Source organism: Chiloscyllium punctatum, chromosome 29 (genome assembly GCF_047496795.1).
Source record: "Chiloscyllium punctatum isolate Juve2018m chromosome 29, sChiPun1.3, whole genome shotgun sequence".
NCBI lineage: Eukaryota > Metazoa > Chordata > Chondrichthyes > Orectolobiformes > Hemiscylliidae > Chiloscyllium > Chiloscyllium punctatum.
The window spans coordinates 67,828,790-67,850,459 of record NC_092767.1 but is presented as its reverse complement, the minus strand read 5'-3'; the positions used below and the strand labels follow the sequence as shown (position 1 = coordinate 67,850,459).

The following is a 21,670-nucleotide window of genomic DNA, read 5'->3' as shown; positions in this document are numbered from 1 at the left end:
TTTAAATCTGAATTTGATATACTTCTGTTAACCAAAGATATTAAGAGTTGTAATTTTTGTCACTGTCCATTATGCCACCAATTTAGGTGTCATCTGCAAACCTACAAACCATTCCTCCAGTGGTACAGCCTTAGAGTAAAGGGAAGACTGCATAGAACAAAGATAAGGAAAAACTTCTTCAACGCGAGGGTGGTGAATCTGTGGAATACGTTACCACACAGAAGGCTGTGGAGGCCAGGTCATTGAGTAAACACACATTTATTATTTTTAAATGAGCCTTCCTGTAGGATTCAGCTGCACTGGGTATGAATGCTGGATCTCTCCACCAGCACCAGTTTAGATGCACTTTTGTCACACAGAATGCAGTAGTTCAAGCCAAGCATCATCTGATGCTGGGCACCTTTGGGTGGGCAATATATTGTGATCATACCAGTGATATTTTGAGATGTGCATGCAGGGCTACTGGGGAAATGACACAGGAAAAGCAATATTTGAATTGCTCCTGCAGAGAGGTAGCACTGACATGATGGGTGAATGGCCTCTTTCTCTCCTCCAACACTAACCATTCTAAGAATGGTCAAAAAAAAATACTGCACTCTCCCAGACATCAACTGCAAAGATTCCAATGATAAACTGGGCGTGAACATCACACAAATAAGCGGCCTGAAATTTAATAGACCCTTTCTTCAAGTATTTGAAACACGAATTGGATTTGAATTGCAGCAGAGGTAATAATTTTGAGAGGAACGGCAAACCCTCCTTAAACTGGTACAATTCAGTAAGGGTGGCATTGCAACGAGGTCCAACACAGGCAGGAGCTGATTTTGTTGGTAATCACTGGGCTCATTCACTTAGCTAGGTCAATCAGTTATGGAGAGCCCAGAGGCAAAGGGAAGGCCGGGATTGAACTGTCTGTCTTCTACTTGCTAATCCAGAGAAGCACTTGACACCCGACTCGTTACTTGCTGCATGAAGCAGGAGATCCCTCAGAGATAAAGTCCAGCTCTTTCGTACAACTGGGTTGAAGCGCGCAGCTACAGCTCAGCCAATCACTGGCTTGGATTTGCAGAGCAGCTTCTCAGTTCAGGGTCTGATTGCAGCGGGGGCTGCTGTAATAACCCATCCTCGTACTGAATCCCCACAATTGTGCACTGCGGCAGACTCTCCTCCAACAGGATTCTCATCAGCCCTCGGTTTTTCACAGCAGGAAGGTTTGATAGATCCAGCCGCTTTAAGTTCCTGTGGAGAAAAGGCAAAGGTGAAGGGCCTAATTTCTGCTGCTATGTCTTATGGTAAATTCACATCCAAATTATTTATATAAATGTCAAATTAAGGGACATTGGTTAGGTGGGTACATAGAGATCAATTTGGGATGGCAGAATAGGTTTGAGGGGTTAAATGGGTGAAGGGTAAAGGGAGCACAGGGCATGGCAAAGATTGGTCATCAGCTGAAACAGTGGACTTCCAGGTGCCACCTTGCCATCTGCAGCCTCTGCGGTTTTAGTTGTAAGCCTGGGCAGCAGCAGTCCCACCTCAGACTGAGACCTAGTGGGTTGAAGGCTCACCCCAGACCCTTGAGGTAGCACAGTGGCTCAGTGGTTAGCACTGCTGCCTCACAGTGCCAGGGACCCGGGTTTGATTCCAGCCTTGGGCGACTGTCTGTGTGGAGTTGACACATTCACCCCAAGTCTGCGTAGGCTTCCTCCCACACTCCAAAGTTGTGCAGCTTAGGTGAATTGGCCATACTACGCTGCCCAGAGTCCAGGGCCATGTAGGCTAGGTGAGTTAGCCAAGGGAAATGCAGGGTTACAGGAATGGGCTGTGAGTTTGGGTAGGATACTCTTTGGAAAGTTGTTGCGGACTCACTGGGCCAAATGATCTGGTTCCACACTGCAGGGATTCTGTGATGAACATAATCCACGCTGGCCCACCCAATGCAGTACAAGGGGAGAAATGCACCAATCAAAGCTTTGTCTTCGGATACTAAATTGCAATCCCTTTTGTCCTCTCAAGTTGATCTAAAATATCCCATTGGGGGCAGGGAAATCCTCACCGGTGCCCCGGCCAATATTCATCTCTCAATTAGTCGCACTGGTGAGCAGATTAATTCATCATTTATCTCATTGCTTTTGGAGGATGAGCACATTTTTTGCAGAATTGTACTCCTTCAGGAGAGAAATGGAGAAAGCTTAAAAAAAAGTGACAAACAGTATGTTAGCCTTTCATGTAAGTGGGGGCTGGAATTTAAGAATTAGGAAGTCTTGCTGAAAACATATCAACGTTTGGTAAAACCACACTTCAAATGCTGTTCACAATTTTGGCCTCCTACTTAAGCATGATGTAAAGACCAGCTTTTCTTTTGAATGATACGGCTTTAATCAAGGAAAGTGTAAGAAGATGTGTGAGTGCGTTCTCAGGACGACCCAGCCCAGAGATAGTCTTATAATTGGCTTTTCAATTGTTGTGGACTCAGGGCAGCTCAGCATAGGAACAAACACTTGACTGTTACCTGGGCAGCTACAGCTTTGTATGTGGACAATATGGCACTTGGGACGTTAACGTTGTTAGGTTTTATTGCCTATGTCTAATTGCTAGGTGGCTGAGAGGTGGGTCATAAAGTCACAGAGATGTACTGCATGGAAACAGACCCTTCGATGCAAATTTTCCATGCCGACCAGATATCCCAACCTAAACTAGTCCCTCCTGCCAGCACCCGGCCCATATCCCTCCAAACCCTTCCTATTTATATACACATCCAGATGCCTTTAAAATGTTGCAATTGTACCAGCCTCCACCACTTCCTCTGGTAGCTCATTCCATACACATACCACCCTCTGTGTGAAAAAGGTGGCCCTTAGGTCCCTTTTATATCTTTCCCCACTCACCCTAAATCTATGCCCTCTCGTTCTGGACTCCCCCACCCCAGGGAAGAGACTTTGTCTATTTATCCTATCCATGACCCTCACGATTTTATAAACCTCTAAGTTGCTGATCTTTGAGGGGCCCTATTCTCTCGGAGAAAGTGAGGACTGCAGATGCTGGAGATCAGAGCTGAAAATGTGTTGCTGGAAAAGCGCAGCAGGTCAGGCAGCATCCAAGGAGCAGGAGATTCGATGTTTCAGGCATGAGCCCCTCTTCAGCCCTGAAGAAGGGCTCATGCCCGAAACGTTGATTCTCCTGCTCCTTGGATGCTGCCAGACCTGCTGCGCTTTTCCAGCAACACATTTTCAGCCCTATTCTCTCCCTAGTTACTCTTTTGCCCTAAATATATCATTTCAGAATAAACCACATTGCTGTGGGCCTGGATTCACACATAGGCGAGACTGTGTAAAGGTGATGGATTTCCTTCCCTAAAGGACATTAGTAAAACAGACTGGTTCTTCAGGACAGGCAATGAATAAAACTGGAGTTAAAATGCAATGAGCTGTACTTAAAATCCCCACGGCTATGGTGGGATCCGAACTCGTAAGTCTGCATTATTAGTTTAAATCTCTGGATAATTTGTCAATGAACATAATCCTGTGCCTGATAAACACATGACCACATTTACAGCTGTGGGAACCAGAGAAGCTGAATCCATCGAAATTAACTTGGGGAAATCATGGCGGGATCAGAAGTCAGACAAGTGGAAGGTGAACTCCACATTGCTGAGTAAGGGCATTAGCAACAGAAAGGCTGACATCACTTACTTCAGATGATGCAGTGAGGCCAGGCCTCGCTCGGTGACTCGAGGACAACCTGATAGGCCCAACTCTTCGAGCGAATCTCCAAACACATACAGGCGGCTGAGACACCAGTCATCGATGTGAGGGCAGCTGCTCAGATTCAAATACTTCAGTTCCTTCAGACACACTGAATAAACACAAGGATATTCGAGAAAGAAAAGAAAGACTTGCATTCACCACCTCAGAGCACTTTACAGTCAGTGAAACTCTTGTGGAAGTGAGGTCACCGTTCGAATCATAGAATGATAACAAGAGGAGATGGCAATTTGGTCTATTGTCTCTGTGCCAGAGTTTTGCTGGCATTATTCAGTTCGTCCCATTTATCTGCTCTTTCCCCACAGCCCTCTAATGTTCAAAGTTACACATCACGGAAACAGATCCTTTGTTCCAACTCATCCATGTTGACTGGATATCCTCAACAAATCTAGTCCCATTTGCCAGTATTGGGTCTATATCCCTGTAAACCCTTCCTATTTATGTACCCACCTGGATGCCTCTTAAATGTTGTAATTGTACCAGTCATCATCACTTCCATACACGCACCACCCTCTGTGTGGAAAAGGTTGTTCCCCTCTCACTTTAAACCTATGCCCTCTAGTTTTGGACTCCTCTACCCTGTGAAAAAGGTGTTGCGTTATAAACCCTAACCATGCATCTCGTTATTTTATAAATGTCTATAAGTTCACCTCTCAGTCTATAATGTTCCGGGGAAAATAGCCCCAGCCTATTCAGCCTCTCCCTTTACCTCAAACCCTCCAGCATCTGCAGTCCTCACTTTCTCCTAGTAATTCAAAGGCCCAGGCTAATGTTCTGGGGACATCAAATCCTACCATTGAATGTAAATTTTTTTCAGCTGCAATGAATAAGTACTGAGGGAGTGCTGCACAGCCAGAAGGTCAGTACTGAGGGAGTACAGCATTGAGGGACTGCAGCATGACTTTTCTTTAAAAGATGGAACATTAAACTGAGACACCTTCTGCCTTCTCAGGTGCATGTGAAAGATCTCGTGAAAACATATTAAAGTTGAGCAGGGAGGTTTCCGAACTGATTTGATCAATATTTATCCCTGGGTCAACATCACGCAAACAGACTAACTGCACATGATCACAATGCTGATTGCAGGAAGTTGCTGTGTGCAAACTGGCTTCTGCATTTCCTACTTTACAACAGTGGCTACAATGACGAGTCCTTCATCAACTGCGATTTGTTTTGTGACGTCCTGAATTTGTGAAAGGCGTTACATAAACACAAGTTTTCTCTCTTATTTGGGAAAGGCAGGGAACTGTGGCTGTTAATGTGTGAGCAACAGATTTGATGGAGGCTTCATTGTACACTGGACTATTAATCACATAATCAACAATCAACAATGCCCTCCAACACATCTCCTCCACTTCCCAAACCTCTGCCCTTGAACCCCACCCCGCCAACCACAACAAGAATAGAACTCTTCCCCCCCGCCCCCAGTCCTCACCTTCCACCCCACCAATCTCCAGATACAGTGCATGGGAGCTAGGTTGGAAGCTCAGAGTTAGAACAAACAGAGTTGTTGTCTCTGGTTTGTTACCTGTGCCACGTGATAGAGAGTCGAGGAATAGGGAGAGAGAACAGTTAAATGCGTGGCTACAGGGATGGTGCAGGAGGGAGGGATTCCGGTTTCTGGATAACTAGGGTTCTTTCTGGGGAAGGTGGGACCTCAGGATGGTTTACACCTGAACCTGAGGGGCACTGGTATCCTTAGGGGGAATTTAAACTAACTCTGCAGGGGCATGGGAACCTAGATTGTAGCTTTAGGGTGCAGGACCTGGAGTGTAGGGAGGTTAGGAACATGGCATCAATCTCAAAGGAGGGTGCCTGTAAACAGGAAAGTGTGTATACTTCAATGCAAGAAGTATACGAAATAAGGTAGGTGAACTTGCAGCGTGGATTGGTACCTGGGATTTCGATGTTGTGGCTATTACGGAGACATGGAGAGAACAGGGACAGGATTGGCTGTTGCAGGTTCCAGGGTTTAAATGTTTTAGTAGGGTCAGAGGTGAGGGTAAAAGAGGGGGAAGTGTGGCATTGCTTGTCAAAGATAGTATTACAGCAGTGGAAAGGACGATGGATGAAGACTCACCATCTGAGGTAGTTTGGGCTGAGATTAGGAATAGGAAAGGTGAGGTCACCCTGTTATGAGTTTTCTACAGGCCTCCTAATAGTCCTAGAGACGTAGAAGAAAGGATTGCAAGGATGATTCAGGAGAAGAGTGAAAGTAATAGGGTGGTTGTTATGGGGGCTTTAACTTTCCTGATATTGACTGGGAAAGCTATAGCTCGTGTTTGTTAGATGGGTCGGTGTTTGTCCAATGTGTGCAGGAAGGTTTCCTGACACAATTTGTAGACAGGCCAACAAGAGGTGAGGCCATACTGGATTTGGTTCTGGGTAACGAACCAGGCCAGGTGTTAGAATTGGAGGTAGGTGAGCACTTTGGGGACAGTAACCACAATTCGGTAACTTTTACTCTAGTGATGGAGAGGGATAAGTGTGCACTGCATGGCAAGAGATATAGCTGGGGGCAGGGAAATTATGATGCGGTCAGGCATGACTTAGGATGCGTGGCTTAGAAAAGTAGGCTTCAAGGCAAGGGCGCAATTGATAATGTGGAGCTTGTTCAAGGAGCAACTATTGAGTGTCCTTGATAAGTATATGCCTGTCAGGCAGGGAGGAAAGGGTCGTGTGAGGGAGCCGTGGTAATCCCTTGTTAAATGGAAGAGGGTGGCCTATGTAAAGATGAGGCGTGAAGGTTCAATTGGAGCGATTGAGAGTTATAAGGTAGCCAGGAAGGATCTGAAGAGAGAGCTGAGAGCAGCAAGGAGAGGACATGAAAGGTCCTTAGTTGGTAGGATTAGGGAAAACCCAAAGGCTTTCTATAGGTATGTCAGGAATAAAAGAATGACTCGGGTAGGAATAGGTCCAGTCAAGGATAGTAGTGGGAAGTTGCGTGTGGAGGCTGAAGAGATTGGGGAGACACTGAATGAATACTTTTCGTCAGTATTCACTCAGGAACAGGACATTGTTGCCAATGTGAATACTGAGTCACAATTAATTAGAATGGATGGCTTTGAGGTATGTAGGGAAGAGGTGTTGGAAATTCTGGAAAGGGTGAAAATAGATAAGACCCCGGGCCTGATGGCATTTATCCTAGGATTCTCTGGGAAGCAAGGGAGGAGATTGCAGAGCCATTGGCCTTGATTTTTATGTCCTCATTGTCTACAGGAATAGTGCCAGAAGACTGGAGGATAGCAAATGTGGTTCCCTTGTTCAAGGAGGGGAGTAGGGATAACCCTAGTAATTATAGGCCGGTGAGTCTCACTTCTGTTGTGGGCAAAGTCTTGGAGAGAATTGTAAGGGATAGGATTTATGAACATCTAGATAGGAATAATGTGATCAAGGATAGTCAGCATGGTTTTGTGAAGGGCAGGTCGTGCCTCACAAACCTTATTGAATTCTTTGAGAAGGTGACTAAGGAGGTGGACGAGGGTAAAGCGGTAGATGTGGCGTATATGAATTTTAGTAAGGCGTTTGATAAGGTTCCCCATGGTAGGCTACTGCAAAAAAATACAGAGGTATGGCATTAAGGGTGAGTTGAGGTTTGGATTAGGAATTGGCTGGCTGGAAGAAGACAGAGGGTAGTAGTTGATGGTAAAGGTTCATCTTGGAGTGCAGTTACTAGCAGTGTTCCGCAAGGATCTGTTTTGGGACCACTGCTGTTTGTCATTTTTATAAATGACCTGGAGGAGGGGCTAGAAGGTTGGGTGAGCAAGTTTGCGGATGATACGAAAGTCGGTGGAGTTGTTGACAGTGAGGAAGGATGTGTCAGGTTACAGCGGGATATAGATAAGCTACAGAGCTGGGCAGAAAAGTGGCAAATGGAGTTCAATGTGGGTAAGTGTGAGGTGATTCACTTTGGTATGAGTAACAAAAAGATGGGGTACTGGGCTAATGGCCAGATACTTGGTAGTGTGGATGAGCAGAGGGATCTTGGTGTCCATGTACACAGATCTCTGAAAGTTGCCACCCAGGTAAATAGTGCAGTGAAGAAGGCATATGGCGTACTGGCTTTTATTGGTAGAGGAATTGAGTTCCGGAGTCCTGAGGTCATGTTGCAGTTGTATAAGACTCTGGTGCGGCCGCATCTGGAATATTGTGTGCAGTTTTGGTCGCCATACTATAGGAAGGATGTGGAGGCACTGAAACGGGTGCAGAGGAGGTTTACCAGGATGTTGCCTGATATGGTAGGAAGATGGCATGAGGAAAGGCTGAGGCACTTGGGGCTGTTTTCATTGGAGAAAAGAAGGTTTAGAGGTGACTTGATAGAGGTGTACAAGGTGATTAGGAGTTTAGATAGGGTTGCCCATGAGAACCTTTTTCCACGTATGGAGTCAGCTATTACGAGGGGGCATAGCTTTAAATTAAGGGGTGGTAGGTATAGGACAGATGTTAGGGGTAGATTCTTTACTCAGCGAGTCGTGAGTTCATGGAATGCCCTGCCAGTAGCAGTGGTGGACTCTCCCTCTTTATGGGCATTTAAACGGGCATTGGATAGGCATATGGAGGATAGTGGGCTAGTGTAGGTTAGGTGGGCCTGTACTGCGCTGTATTGTTCTATGTTCTATGTTCTACCCTTTGCCATTTTCACCACCTACAAACAGACCCCACCACCAGAAATATATGTCCCTTCCCACCCCTATCTGCGTTCCACAAAGACTATTTCCCCCTGTGACTCCTTTGTCAGTACCACGTCACTGACCCCTGCACCACCAACCCACCATCCACTCCCAGCATCTCCCCTTGCAAGAGGTGTAAAGACCTGCACACACCTCCTCTCACCACCCCCCCACCCCAAGGCCCCAAAGGATCCTTTCACATCCAGCAGAGATTCTCATGCACAGCAAACACCTCATCTACTGGGTCCGTTGCTCTTGATGGGGTCTCCTCTAAACTGGGGAGACAGGACGCCAACTTGCAGAACACTTTAGGGACTATCTCTGGGATACAAGCAGCAAACAATTCCACCGCCTTGTGGCCGACCACTTCAACTGCCCTCCCATCTGCCAAGGACTTAAAAGTCCTGGACCTCCTCCACTGCTAAATCCAAGCCACCTGACGCCTGGAGGAAGAACGCCTCATCTTCCACCTTGGGACCCTCCAACCACATGGCATCAATGTTGATTTCACCAGTTTCCTCATCTCCCCTCCTCCCACCTTATTCCAGATCCAACCCTCCAGCTCAGCACCGCCCTCTTCAACTGTCCTACTGTAAACTTAGAAATTATTGGACCACTCGTAGGTTGCAAAAAGCACTCTTTTATTGTTATCAAGCTGGCTGAGAGATCAATAGACTATAAGACTAGGTTATCAATCAGATATGACCCTGAATATGCCAATAGATGAACTCTGAAACATAGTAAAAGACGGCATTGTTTTATAGTCAGAGTACGCTCTCTTATCTTATTTTTCTCTAAGTCACACCATATAATGTTTGTTTATTAATTAGGGTCTCATTAAATAATTAATAACTTTAGTATTGTTAAACAAACCACTGACGTTTTCCAATATTTGCGTAAATGTATGGGAATGAGATAAAAAAACAAAGCTGTTAATTCTATTGGGGCTCTTTCGCACATGTTAAACAAACCAACTATTCAGAAGGCATGCGTAAGCAGGCTGGGGAACAACCTTGCACTGAGCATTGCATCATGGTTCCATAGCAACTGCTATGGTAACTGTCTGATAAGCAAGACAGCCATTAATCTGTGCCAGTATCCTTCTTATTCTCATAGTCACCTAACTTAGCCTTTTTCACACGTCAATTTATTATTTAAAATGGAGTCCTGTAAATATGGAGTTTTTTTTAGCTATTACTACTTTCATACTTGGGGACTCCAGAACTAAAGGGCATAGGTTAAGGGTGAGAGGGGAAAGATATAAGAGAGACCTAAGGGGTAACTTGTTCACACAGAGGGTGGTATGAGTATGGAATGAGCTGCCAGAGGAAGGGGTGGAGGCTGGTACAATTGCAACATTTAAAAGGCATTTGGATGGGTATGTGAATAGGAAGGGTTTGGAGGGATATGGGCCGGGTGCTGGCAGGTGGGACTAGATTGGGTTGGGATAGCTGGTCGGTATGGATGGGTTGGACTGAAGGGTCTGTTGCCATGCTGTATATCTCTATGACTCCTCTCTGACCTATCACTATCACTCCCACTTGCGCCTACCTACTGCCTTCCCACCTACCTTCCGTTCCCCATCCCCCCACCTTCCTATTTATCTCTCAGCTTCCCCCCACCCCACCATTCCTGATGAAGGGCTTATGCCCGAAACATTGATTCTCCTGCTCCTCGGATGCTGCCTGACCTGCTGTGCTTTTCCAGCATCACACTTTTTGACTCTGATCTCCAGCATCTGCAGTCCTCACTTTCTCCTAGTAGTCCAAAGGCCCAGGCTAATGCTCTGGGGACAGACTCAAATCCTACCATTGCAGCTGGTAGAATTTTGCTTTCACCTCTATGGTTTTATCCATTGAATGTAAGTCATAGTAAAGGTCAATTGTTGTAAAAACTGTTGTTCACTCATGTCTTTTTGGGAAGGAATTCCGCCATGCCAACCAGTCTGGCCTACATGTGACTCCGGACTCTCAGTAATGTGGTTGATTGGCAAATGCTGCACCAAACAGGTACAGAGGACAGAAATCACGTGAATCATCCAGAATCAAAACAAAAACAGAAATTGCTAGAGAAACTCAGCAGGTCTGGCAGCATCTTCGGACAGAGTTAACAGTTCAAGTCCAGTTCCCCTTCTTCAGGATTGATAGTCGCCTGGAAAATGTGATACACATGTGACGACAACAGTGCAGGGTGGGGTGGGGTGACGTTGAGCGGACAGGTGGAGCTGGGGCCCAGAGAATGAGAAAGACAAATCCGCAAAGGGATGGAAAAGTTTGAGTCAGGGAGAAAGAAAGGCTGATGATAGGGACCATGAGGAGGTGGCCATGGCTTGGCTGTGCTGAAAGCAGTCCATGTCATGAGAGGACCAGGGTCGTTGGAATGGGTAAAGGACACAGGAGAAAAAAAAAAGTGTTTTCAGGTTATTAAATTATTGAACTTGTTACGGACCAGACCAGACCCTCTCAAAATTATTTTAAGAAATTAGCTCAGATCGTGACTTTTTCTTAATTTAAAGGCAAATGTAAAGTCCTGGGTTTCAGATGCAATTCGATTGGTCAAAGTGCTTGATGTCAAGCAAGTTACAGTTTAAACACTATAGTTAAGATACAACAAAAGAACAAAGAACTAAGAATAACTAAACTTTATTGGAAAAAAAACTTAACAGAATAATAGATACAGTAACTATTACTAATTAACTGTTCCAATATAGTAACATCCCAGAAACACACCTCTTGGCAAAGTCATACAAATTGTCTCACATGCGATCCAACAGCAGAGAGAAAGAAAATATCAAGCGAAAACTCAGACATTTATCACACGTTCCAACCCTGTTCAGATTCCAGCGGTAAATTCTTAAAGCTAAACCTAAAAACTAGAAATCCTGGTCTGTCAGAAATGTCAACACCCAGTCAGGTTGCTTCAATTGTTCTAACTATATATTAAAAAACCCAAGGCTTCACAAGTTGTTTATCTTCTCACAAACTGCTCGTCACCTGTCCCCCCAATCTCTCTCTCTCTCTCAAAGAAACCAGGAGACCTCAAAGTCACAGTATCACCACAAACTCTATATCGAATCCTGAAGGCGGCAGGATGCCCAAATGGAAAATGGGATGCTGTTCTTCCAGCTTGCACTGAGCCACACTGGAACACTGCAGCAGGCCCGGGATGGAAATATTGGTTAGGGGACATGGTGTTGTCTTGAAGTGGCAGGTATCAGGCCACCCTGGTACCAATCTAAGCACCAGAAACAGCAGCAACCCTTGCCCTGTCAAACAATATACAGCCATTCATTCACAGCTCCTAAGGCAAAATCTCTTCCTAATAGGGCTGAGAGAGCTGTTGCATTACCCTCTTGAGGGCAATTGGAGATGGGCAGTTAATAAGCAGAGATGGCCACATCATGTGAGCGAGTAAAGAATGCACTTCACTGATCCTCACCTAAATTCTCCATCCCGTCGTAGGTTAGCAAGGAGCCGCTGGCATCGACCGCCTCGAGGGGAACATCTTTGAAATTCAAGAAATCCCAGTTGTACTTGCCTCTTTGGTTTGCGCGGATCCAGTCGTCATGGCCCACAAACCTGCAAAACAAGACCTACAGGAATCATTGCCTGCGTTTCAGGCAATCCCACAGGCCATTTATATCATACAAGGGACCCGACTGCATCTCTGCTGACACATTGCCTGATCTGCCCAGAAATACTCCCGGTGTCCTGTGCACTCCCAACAGTGCTGGAGATTTGAAGGTTAAACACCACCAGATGATGGAAATCCAAAATATAAATAGATACCGCAGGGGGAACTCAGCAGGAAAGTAATGGTAGAAAGAGGAAAGAACACTGGAAATTTGCGAAGAAGGAAAAGTCTTTCAGCAATGGCAGAGGCAAAAAAAGATGTGGGGAAGTGCAAATCAAAGGACAAGCCATGAGCAAATGTGCTTAAATGAGCAGAAGAATTAGTTCCAGTGCCCTGCCGTCCAAAGGTTCACTGGACATGGATGATGTGATACTTGGAAGCATTGTAAACCATAAGGAGGATAAAGTAGAATTTCAAAAGGGCAAAAGAAATTGGTGAAAAAAGGTAGTCAGGTAACAGGTGAGGTTCAATATGTAGTGATTCGTTTTAGCTTATTGTATTCTAAATCTTATCATTGGGACATTGAATACAAGAACAAAGAGGTTATGTTGAACTTGTATAAGATACTAATTCAGCCTCCGCTGGAGTACTGCATCCAGTTCTGGGGGCTGGAAGGATGTGAATACTTTGGAAAGAATGCAGAAGGACATTATGCAAAGAGTTCCAAGGATGAGGAACTTCAGTTATGAAGACAGTTTTCAGAAGTTGGGATAGTTTAGAAGAGGGGTCCTCCAAATCATGAGGGGGTCTGGACAGAGTAGACAGGGAGAAAATGTTCCCACCTTTTGAAGCGATTGAGATCAAGAAGTCACATTTTTTAAAGCAGTAGTATAAGCAATGTAAGAAAAATAAACTTGTCACTGCAGGGACTGATTCAGAAATGCACTGTCCACCCTCCTCCCTGACCTATCACCTTCATCCCCACCCCCACTCACCTATTGTACTCTATGCTACTTTCTCCCCACCCCCACCCTGCTCTCATTTATCTCTCCACCCCTCAGACTCTCTGCCTGTATTCCTGATGAAGGACTTTTGCCCGAAACGTCGATTTTCCTGCTCCTCGGATGCTGCCTGAACTGCTGTGCTTTTCCAGCACCACTAATCCAGCATCTGGTTTCCAGCATCTGCAGTCATTGTTTTTACCCTGTCAGGTGAAGGCAGATTCAATGATGGTATTCAGAACAGATTTTGGCAGTTATTTGGCAGTATGTAGGGTATTACCTGAAATGGCTGGTCTCCCACTGCACTGTTACCTGTAATATCCCCAAGAATTTATTCTTGGCCCTGTTCTATTTCTTATCGAAATGCTGTCCCTCGACAACACAGATTCCACATGTACACTCACAAAACCTGGCTTTATCTCACATAGCATAATTTTCCACTGGAGGTGCCAGTGTTGGACCGGGGTGGGACAAAGTCAGAAGTCACATGAGACCAGGTTATAGTCCAACAGGTTTATTTGAAGTCACAAGCTTTTGGAGTGTTGGGCTTTCAAATAAACCTTTTGGACATTTCAGTGAGAGATCACCTCATTAAAATCAAAAATTAACAAAATATGATCTATTGAGCCAGATTTCAGTCTGGGATCTGACTTATCCAGTAATAACATCAGTTGTGATCACAACACAATGCCTGAATCGCCCACCGCCACTGTTTCATGCCAGGCACAGTGAAGTGGGCATGACCCAACTGATGCCGTTTTGGAGTTGCCCCACTTATTCCTGGAGATTCTCTCCTGCTGGCCGCTTCCTTTCTTCGCTCTCCAGTTTCCCTCAACCCTCCCCTCTTGCCACCCCACACTGCATTCTCCAATTCTTTGGATTGCCACTTCATTCTGAGATAAACAAGCAGGAGACTGAAAGAACACAGTGGGCCAGGCACCGTCAGGAGGTGGAGAAGTTAACGTTTGGGGTGCAATCCACCCCCACCCCTGAAGAAGGGTTACACCCGAAATGTTGACTTCTCCACCTCCTGACTGTGCCTGGCCCACTGTGTTCTTTCAGTCTCCTGCTTATCTACCTTGGATTCCAGTTTTTTTGTCTCTATCTTCACTCTGAGCCTCCTGCTCACTGCCTTGCCCCCACTCACCATCTGCCTCCTCAACCCTGATCCTTCACTTCCCTCCCTGACTCTCCCATATGCCCATTCCCTCCTCAACCCTCCACCTTCACTTCCCTCCCAGACTGTCCCACATGCTAATTCCTTCGTCAACCCTCCCCCTGTCGTTTCCTTCCCCTACTCTTCCGCTCATCCCCCCCATCTGACTTTTTCACTCGCAGTAAGGATTCAGCAGAGAAAGGTTTGGCTTATGGGATTGGTGGTTCGTGTGTGGGAAGTGGAAACTTTTTTTTGCCTAAAAGTCAAGGTCATCACAAGATTGACTATTCCTCAAGTACATGCAGTACATCAAGGAGACGGATTACACTGATATGGTGCAATACTATAAGGCAGCAGGAGCATAAAGTTTGGCAGAGACTCACTGGCATGAATATCCTCTCCCTCATTCTGTTTTCAAATGTTATTGGTCAGTATCATACACAGCAACAATTGTATGGAGCACAGGAAGACTGACACCATGACATACCGCACAGCTCCTCGCTGCTGTAGGATGTAGTGAGCTGCTGCAGCATAAACACCATACATTTTCTTGGTATATCCATAGTATCTGAAATAGAGAGAAAAGTTGCAATGATGTAGCGCCTTTCACAAGCTACAATCATAGAATGATGTAGCACAGATAGAGGACTTTCAGGTCTGGTGCCTGTGGTTTTGATAGATCCCTTTCCCATTAATCCCTTGTCCTAATCTTTCCCTGTAAGCATTTTCCATTCATTTGTTTATCAAATTATATTTTAAACATCATGACTGAATTAACTTGTATCTGGAGGCTCGTGCTCCCGCGAGGAGGTTGAGAAGTTCATCAACTTCACCAACACATTCCACCCTGACCTTAAATTTACCTGGACCATCTCTGACACCTCCCTCCCCTTCTTGGACCTCTCCATCTCCATTAATGATGACCGACTTGACACTGACATTTTTTACAAATCCACCGACTCCCACAGCTACCTGGATTACACCTCTTCCCTCCCTACCTTTTGCAAAAATGCCATCCCATATTCCCAATTCCTCCACCCCCGCCGTATCTGCTCCCAGGAGGACCAGTTCCACCACAGAACACACCAGATGGCCTCCTTCTTTAGAGACCGCAATTTCCCTTCCCACGTGGTTAAAAATGCCCTCCAACACGTCTCATTCACATCCCGCACCTCCACCCTCAGACCCCACCCCTCCAACTGTAACAAGGACAGAACGCCCCTGGAGCTCACCTTCCACCCTACCATCCTTCGCATAAACCAAATCATCCGCCGACATTTCCACCACCTCCAAACAGACCCCACCACCATGGATATATTTCCCTCCCCACCCCTTTCCGCCTTCCGCAAAGACCGTTCCCTCTGTGACTACCTGGTCAGGTCCACGCCCCCCACAACCCACCCTCCCATTCTGGCACTTTCCCCTGCCACCGCAAGAACTGTAAAACCTGCGCCCACACCTCCTCCCTCACTTCTATCCAAGGCCCTAAAGGAGCCTTCCACATCCAAAGTTTTACTTGCACATCCACTAATATCATTTATTGTATCCGTTGCTCCCGATGCGGTCTCCTCTACATTGGAGAGACTGGGCGCCTCCTAGCAGAGCGCTTTAGGGAACATCTCCGGGACACCCGCACCAATCAACCATATCGCCCCGTGGCCCAACATTTCAACTCCCCCTCCCACTCTGCCGAGGACATGGAGGTCCTGGGCCTCCTTCACCACCGCTCCCTCACCACCAGACGCCTGGAGGAAGAACGCCTCATCTTCCGCCTCGGAACACTTCAACCCCAGGGCATCAATGTGGACTTCAACAGTTTCCTCATTTCCCCTTTCCCCACCTCACTCTAGTTCCAAACTTCCAGCTCAGCACTGTTCCCATGACTTGTCCTACCTGCCTATCTCCTTTTCCACCTATCCACTCCACCCTCTCCTCCCTGACCTATCACCTTCATCCCCTCCCCCACTCACCCATTGTTCTCTATGCTACTTTCTCCCCACCCCCACCTTCCTCTAGCTTATCTCTCCACGCTTCAGGTCCACTGCCATTATTCCTGATGAAGGGCTTTTGCCCGAAACGTCGATTTCGAAGCCCCTTGGATGCTGTCTAAACTGCTGTGCTCTTCCAGCACCACTAATCCAGAATCTGGTTTCCAGCATCTGCGGTCATTGTTTTTACCTCGTGAATTAACTTGTATCCCACATTCAGGCAGAGTGCAATATCTCACAAGGAAAAAGCACTTCTCAAGTTGTCTTTGGTTCTTTTGCCAGTTCCCTTAAATCTCGATCTGCTGAGAAGAGCACAGGATTGGATTCTTATTTCAGCTGAGACAGATTCAGGGACATCCCAGATGCTCAAGTCTTTTGAGTCAGAGTCAAATTTGAACACTTCTGACTCAGGCACAGTTGTGGAGTACTGAGGCAATGACCACAAGCCAAGTGGCACTGACTGAGCTGGAAATACTGAGCTCCAAATAGTTCAAGACCACATCGGCCAATACATGTTCTTACCCAACCACCAGAGAGCTGGCCTGTTCTTGTTTTGGGAAGTGAGATACAAATTATTCTAAATAACACCCCTCCTCTAGCCTTGAAATAATTAACAGCATTCCTGGATACAGGATACGGACAAATCAGACAAAGACACCAGTGGAAAAGAAGAATCCTTTACAATCCTAATGCCGGTTCTAGCTTTTCACTTTCAGATGAGGTGTTAAACCGAGGTCCTGTCATAGAGCCATGCAACATGGAAACAGACTCTTCGGTCCAACTAGTCCATGCCAAACATAATCCCAAACTAAACTAATCCCAGCTGCCCGCGATTGGCCCATGTCCCTCCAGACCTTTCCTATTCAGGCACTTATCTAAATGTCTTTTAAGCATCGCAACTGTGCCTACATGCACCACTTCCCCATGAAGTTCATTCCACATGTGAACCACCCTCTAAAAAAATTTGCCCCTCACGTATGTTTTAAAACTCTCTCCTCTCACTTTATATTTTGCCCCCACCCAATGGAAAACACACCTACCATTAACCCTCCCTATACCCCTCATGATTTTAAAAGCCTTTGTAAGGTCACTTCTCAACCTCTTACTCCAGTGAAAAATATCCCAGCCTATCCAGTCTTACTTTATAACTCAAACCTTCCATACCTGGTAACATCCTGGTAATTCTCTTCTGAACCCTCTCCAGTTTAATAATATCCTTCCTAGAACAGGGCGACCAGAACTGCACACAGTACTCCAGAAGAGGTTGCACCAACATCCTGTACCACCTCAACATGATGTCCCAACTCCTATACTCAAAGGTCTGAGCAATGAAGGCAAGTGCGCTAAATGCCTTTTTAACCACCCTGTCTATATGTGATGCAAACTTCAAAGAATAATGTACTTGAACCCCTAGGTCCTTTGTTGTACAACACTACCCAAGGCCTTACCATTAACTGCGTAAGTTATTAAAGGATCTGTGGGCAGTATTTTGAATCACTGAATCCCTACAGTGTGGAAGCAGGCCATTCAGCCCATCGAGTCCACACAGACCCTCAGAAAAGCATCGCATCCAGATCCACCCAAACCCTATCCCTGTAACCCTGCATTCTCCATGGTTAACCCACCAAGTCTGCATTTTCCTGGACACTATGGGTAATTTAGCATGGCTAACCCACCTAACCTGCACATCTTTGGACTGTGGGAGGAAACCGAAGAAACCGGAGGAAATCCGCACAGACATGAGGAGAACGTGCAAATTCCACACAGACAGTCGCCCAAGGCTGGAATCGAACCCAGGTCCCTGGAGCTATGAGGCAGCCGTACTAACCACTGAGCTATGGTGCCACCCCAAAAGACACACAAAGATATCCTCGGCAACTAGCATCACTCATACAACTTAATCTGGCCATTGATCCGAAGACAGTTCATGGGAGCTTGTGTGTATATACTGACTGCCACATCCACTACATCACAACAGTCCTTCGCGGTCTGTAAAATGTTACAGGACATGATTGATGCCATATAAATGCAAGTTCTTTTTTTCTCTTAAATCTATGCATGGACCACCATACAATGCAGGCTGAGAAGTTGACTTTGTAAGTCTATAAGGACTGGGAGGCCCTGGAATCTTCCACCAAAATTAGGGGCCCAGAAAGTTGTAGTGAATATCTCCCTGTGGCTACACATTTCCTTTCTCTAAAGCTTTCCCATTTAATTTCAATTTTGCTTCTGATCTGCTGTTTCTTTTCTCACCCTCCAGCTGCCCTGTTTCAAATCTGTGACTTCCCTGCCCTTCCTGTTCCTCTGTTGCCATTAAACTGGCCTGGTTCCTGTTCACTGTCCTGACTGAGATACTGCATCCGGCAGCAGGAACCCGTGAAGTGTACACCCCTGGCTCTATTTCTCCATTGAGCAGGTTATTTAAAGTCAATTTAATGACAATGCAAGGTTACAGAAATTTTCCTACAAGGCACAACATTGGAACTGTATAAAACATCAGTTGGGGCACTGTTTGTAGTTCTAGCCGCTGTACTGTAAGAAAGATGGAGTATCGCTGAAGACAGTACAGAGATTTTGACTCAGCTGGAGAATTTTCATTCTGAGGAAAGACTTAGAACAGTGGAGGCTAATGGAAGATTTAGTTGAAGTGAATCAAAACTATCAGGAGTCTAGACAAGGTGGATAGAAACATCCTATTTCCCTTGGTTGAGGAATCCATCAACTAAACCGGACGAAGGAGCCATGCTCCTAAAGTTTGTTTTTTTAAATAAACCCATTGGACTACAACCTGGTATTGTGTGCCTGCTGATTTTGTCCACCCCAGTCAAACACTAGCATCTCCACATCATGACAGCCATAAACATGGGCCTAGAGTCAGGGGTACAAGCGGAAGGTTTAGAGAAGCTTCAAGGCGATTTGAAACTCACAGCCTGAAAGGATGGTAGACGCAGGAACCCTCAACTCCTTGGATATGCTCCTAAAATGCTACAAACTGCAGACTGAGAGCTGGAGGGATACTTAATGGTCAACATAGATACAATAGTCCAAATGGCCTCTCATCGTGCTAGACATTTTGATGATCCTGGTAATATTTAATCCCTGACCCTAGTCTTGCAAAGATCATGAAGTGCAAGGCACAGTCACTTGGCCCCAAACCTGATGGTCATCTATTGGTTCTCTGGAAAAGAATATCCTGTTTTAGAGGGCATGCTCCGCTTGGCTTGTTAGTGAGAGCTGGCACATCACTCAACACCAACATTGGGAGTTTATTTGTTCCCAGTGTCACTTTACCAGGAACTTTTATAACACAGTGATGATGGGGGAGGGTTAGGAGCTAAAACAAGTAGTATAGAGAGGAAGATTTAGAAAAAAACATGGGGCAACTTTTTAATTTACACAGAGTGGTTTGTGTGTGGAATGAACTACCAGAGGAAGTGGTCGATATGGGTACAGTTACAACATTTAAAAGACATTCATATAAGTAGATGAATAAGAAATGTTTGGAGGGATATGGGTCAAGCACGGACAGGTGGGACTAATTTATTTTGGAATTATAGTTGACATGGATTGGTTGGACCAAAGGGTCAGTTTCTGTGCTGTATGACTCTACAGATCTAGACTGCAGTATGTGGGTGGGTGTGGATAACTGCAGGTAGTATATCACAGTACAGACCCAATGAGGTCTGGGTAGAAATTAAGACGCACCCCCCCATATTGTGACCGAGGAAGACTCAATGTGTGGGGATAAATTTTTTTTTAAAATTTCATGGGATGTGGGGGTCACTTGCAAAACTAGCATTTACCACAGATCTTTGACTCATGACTGTAAGGGTATTGACCTTAAAGGTTCACCGTATTTTTCTCTCCACAGATTCTGCTTGACCTGCTGAGTACTGCCAGCACTTTTCTGAAATTTATTTCAGAATTTAAATATCCACAGGATTTGTCGATTTCTGTTGGCCAAACAAACTTACATGTTTTTCCTCCGCAGATTCCAATTTTGAAATTTAATGCTCCAGTTAAAAAGATTTTCAACGTCATAAAAACGTTCATAAAGTTTCAGCAGCCACCGCTTTGCCCAGGGATCCTGTGCCAACTTAGAGGAGTCACTGTGATTCTGGCAACTGAAGGGCACTACAACCTGGTACACTCCAACCTAAAGGGAAACAGAAAGCATCATTCAGCAGCTTCACCACTAACCACTGACCCCTCTGACCCACACCCCCCCTTGACCCATACCAGAGGGACTGAGCTACAACCTGACCCAGTGACCAGTAACACAGGGATTGACCCCTCTGTCCCCACTGAACAGCACCACAGGCACCAGCCCCCACCCACTTCCAGTGTGACTGGTAACATAAGGACTGACCTCCCCTCTCCCTCAGTGACCGGTAACACGGGGACTCATCCCCTCAGTGACTAGTAACTCAGGGACTGAGCCTGACCCTCACCCCTTCCCCCTTCCCCCTTCCCCACAGGGACCGGTAACACAGGGACTCACCCCCACCCACAATAACCGGTAACACAGGGACAAACCCCCTAACACCAAAGTGACCTGTAACTGAGGGTCTTATCAGGGCGGGGCCTGGTTAGTATTGGGCGTGTCCTAAGAAGAGGGCAGAGCCCAAGGAGCTGGGGGCGTGGCTGGTGAATATGGGGCGTGGCTCAGGGCGCACAGATTAGGGGGCGTTCCCGGTGAGTATGGGGGTGGGCCACATGGCCTAGGGGGCGCGTGCGGTATAGGGCGGGGCCATGACGCCTGGATCAGGGGCGTGTTCGCTGAGTATGGGGCGTGTCCCAGGGAGCCTGGGTATGTCCGCGGGGAGGGGCCAAGAAACATGTCCCGGTGAATATTGGGTGGACCCCACGGAACGGGGGCGTGGCCCAGAGAGCAGGGGGCGTGTCCGGTTGCTAAGAGGCGACGAACGAGGAGGAGTAGGGGGGGCAGGAACAGGGCTTCAGCGCCGGTTCGGAATTTGTCATCTGCCTGGATTCACGCCCCCCCTTGACCAACCGCAGCGCAGGAAGGGTCTAACGAGTAGGGTCTCTGCCACCACCGGGCGTGTTCAGTTCGTGGCGAGGACCATCAGCGCCGGTCCCTTACCGTTCTCCGTGAGGAGAGGGAGGCCCAGCGTCTCAGCAGCACCGCCATCCCTCACCCGAGGAGACGACACTGAGACAGCAAGAGCGGCCCTCGGAGGAGGCGCAGTCGCTGCAGCGCCACCCTCGGCAGGAGGACTGAAATGTTCAGCTCACAGTTCAGCAGCAGCAGTCAGACTGTGCATTGAAGGCTGACTTTGTCGTTAGTTCCTCAAATATGTGCAGAAAAGGTAGGGTGGGGGCGGAGATCACAATTAATTTATTGGTTAGGGTTGTATCCAATTGGAAGAAGCAGTGTGGATATCCACAATGCATCGTGGTAGGTCAAAAGATGTCAATCTTCACTGTCAGCGCTTGGAAAGTTACTGCTTCCAAATAAACCTGTTGGACTATATCCTGGTGTTGTATGACTTAGAATATT

The 21,670-nt window shown here is 46.4% G+C and overlaps 1 protein-coding gene across 1 annotated transcript; it reads right to left on the bottom strand.

The window, feature by feature from the left end:
- Positions 1-242: 242 nt before the first annotated feature.
- On the bottom strand, positions 243-21,382 carry dmac2 (distal membrane arm assembly component 2). Its single transcript, XM_072549308.1, has 6 exons — positions 21,254-21,382; positions 20,124-20,305; positions 14,649-14,729; positions 11,870-12,009; positions 3,690-3,852; positions 243-1,239 (listed from the first exon to the last, which is right to left on the bottom strand). The coding sequence occupies exons 1-6, from the start codon at positions 21,299-21,301 to the stop codon at positions 1,050-1,052; spliced, it is 804 nt and encodes a 267-aa protein (XP_072405409.1). The 5' UTR covers positions 21,302-21,382; the 3' UTR covers positions 243-1,049.
- Between the last annotated feature and the right edge of the window lie 288 nt (positions 21,383-21,670).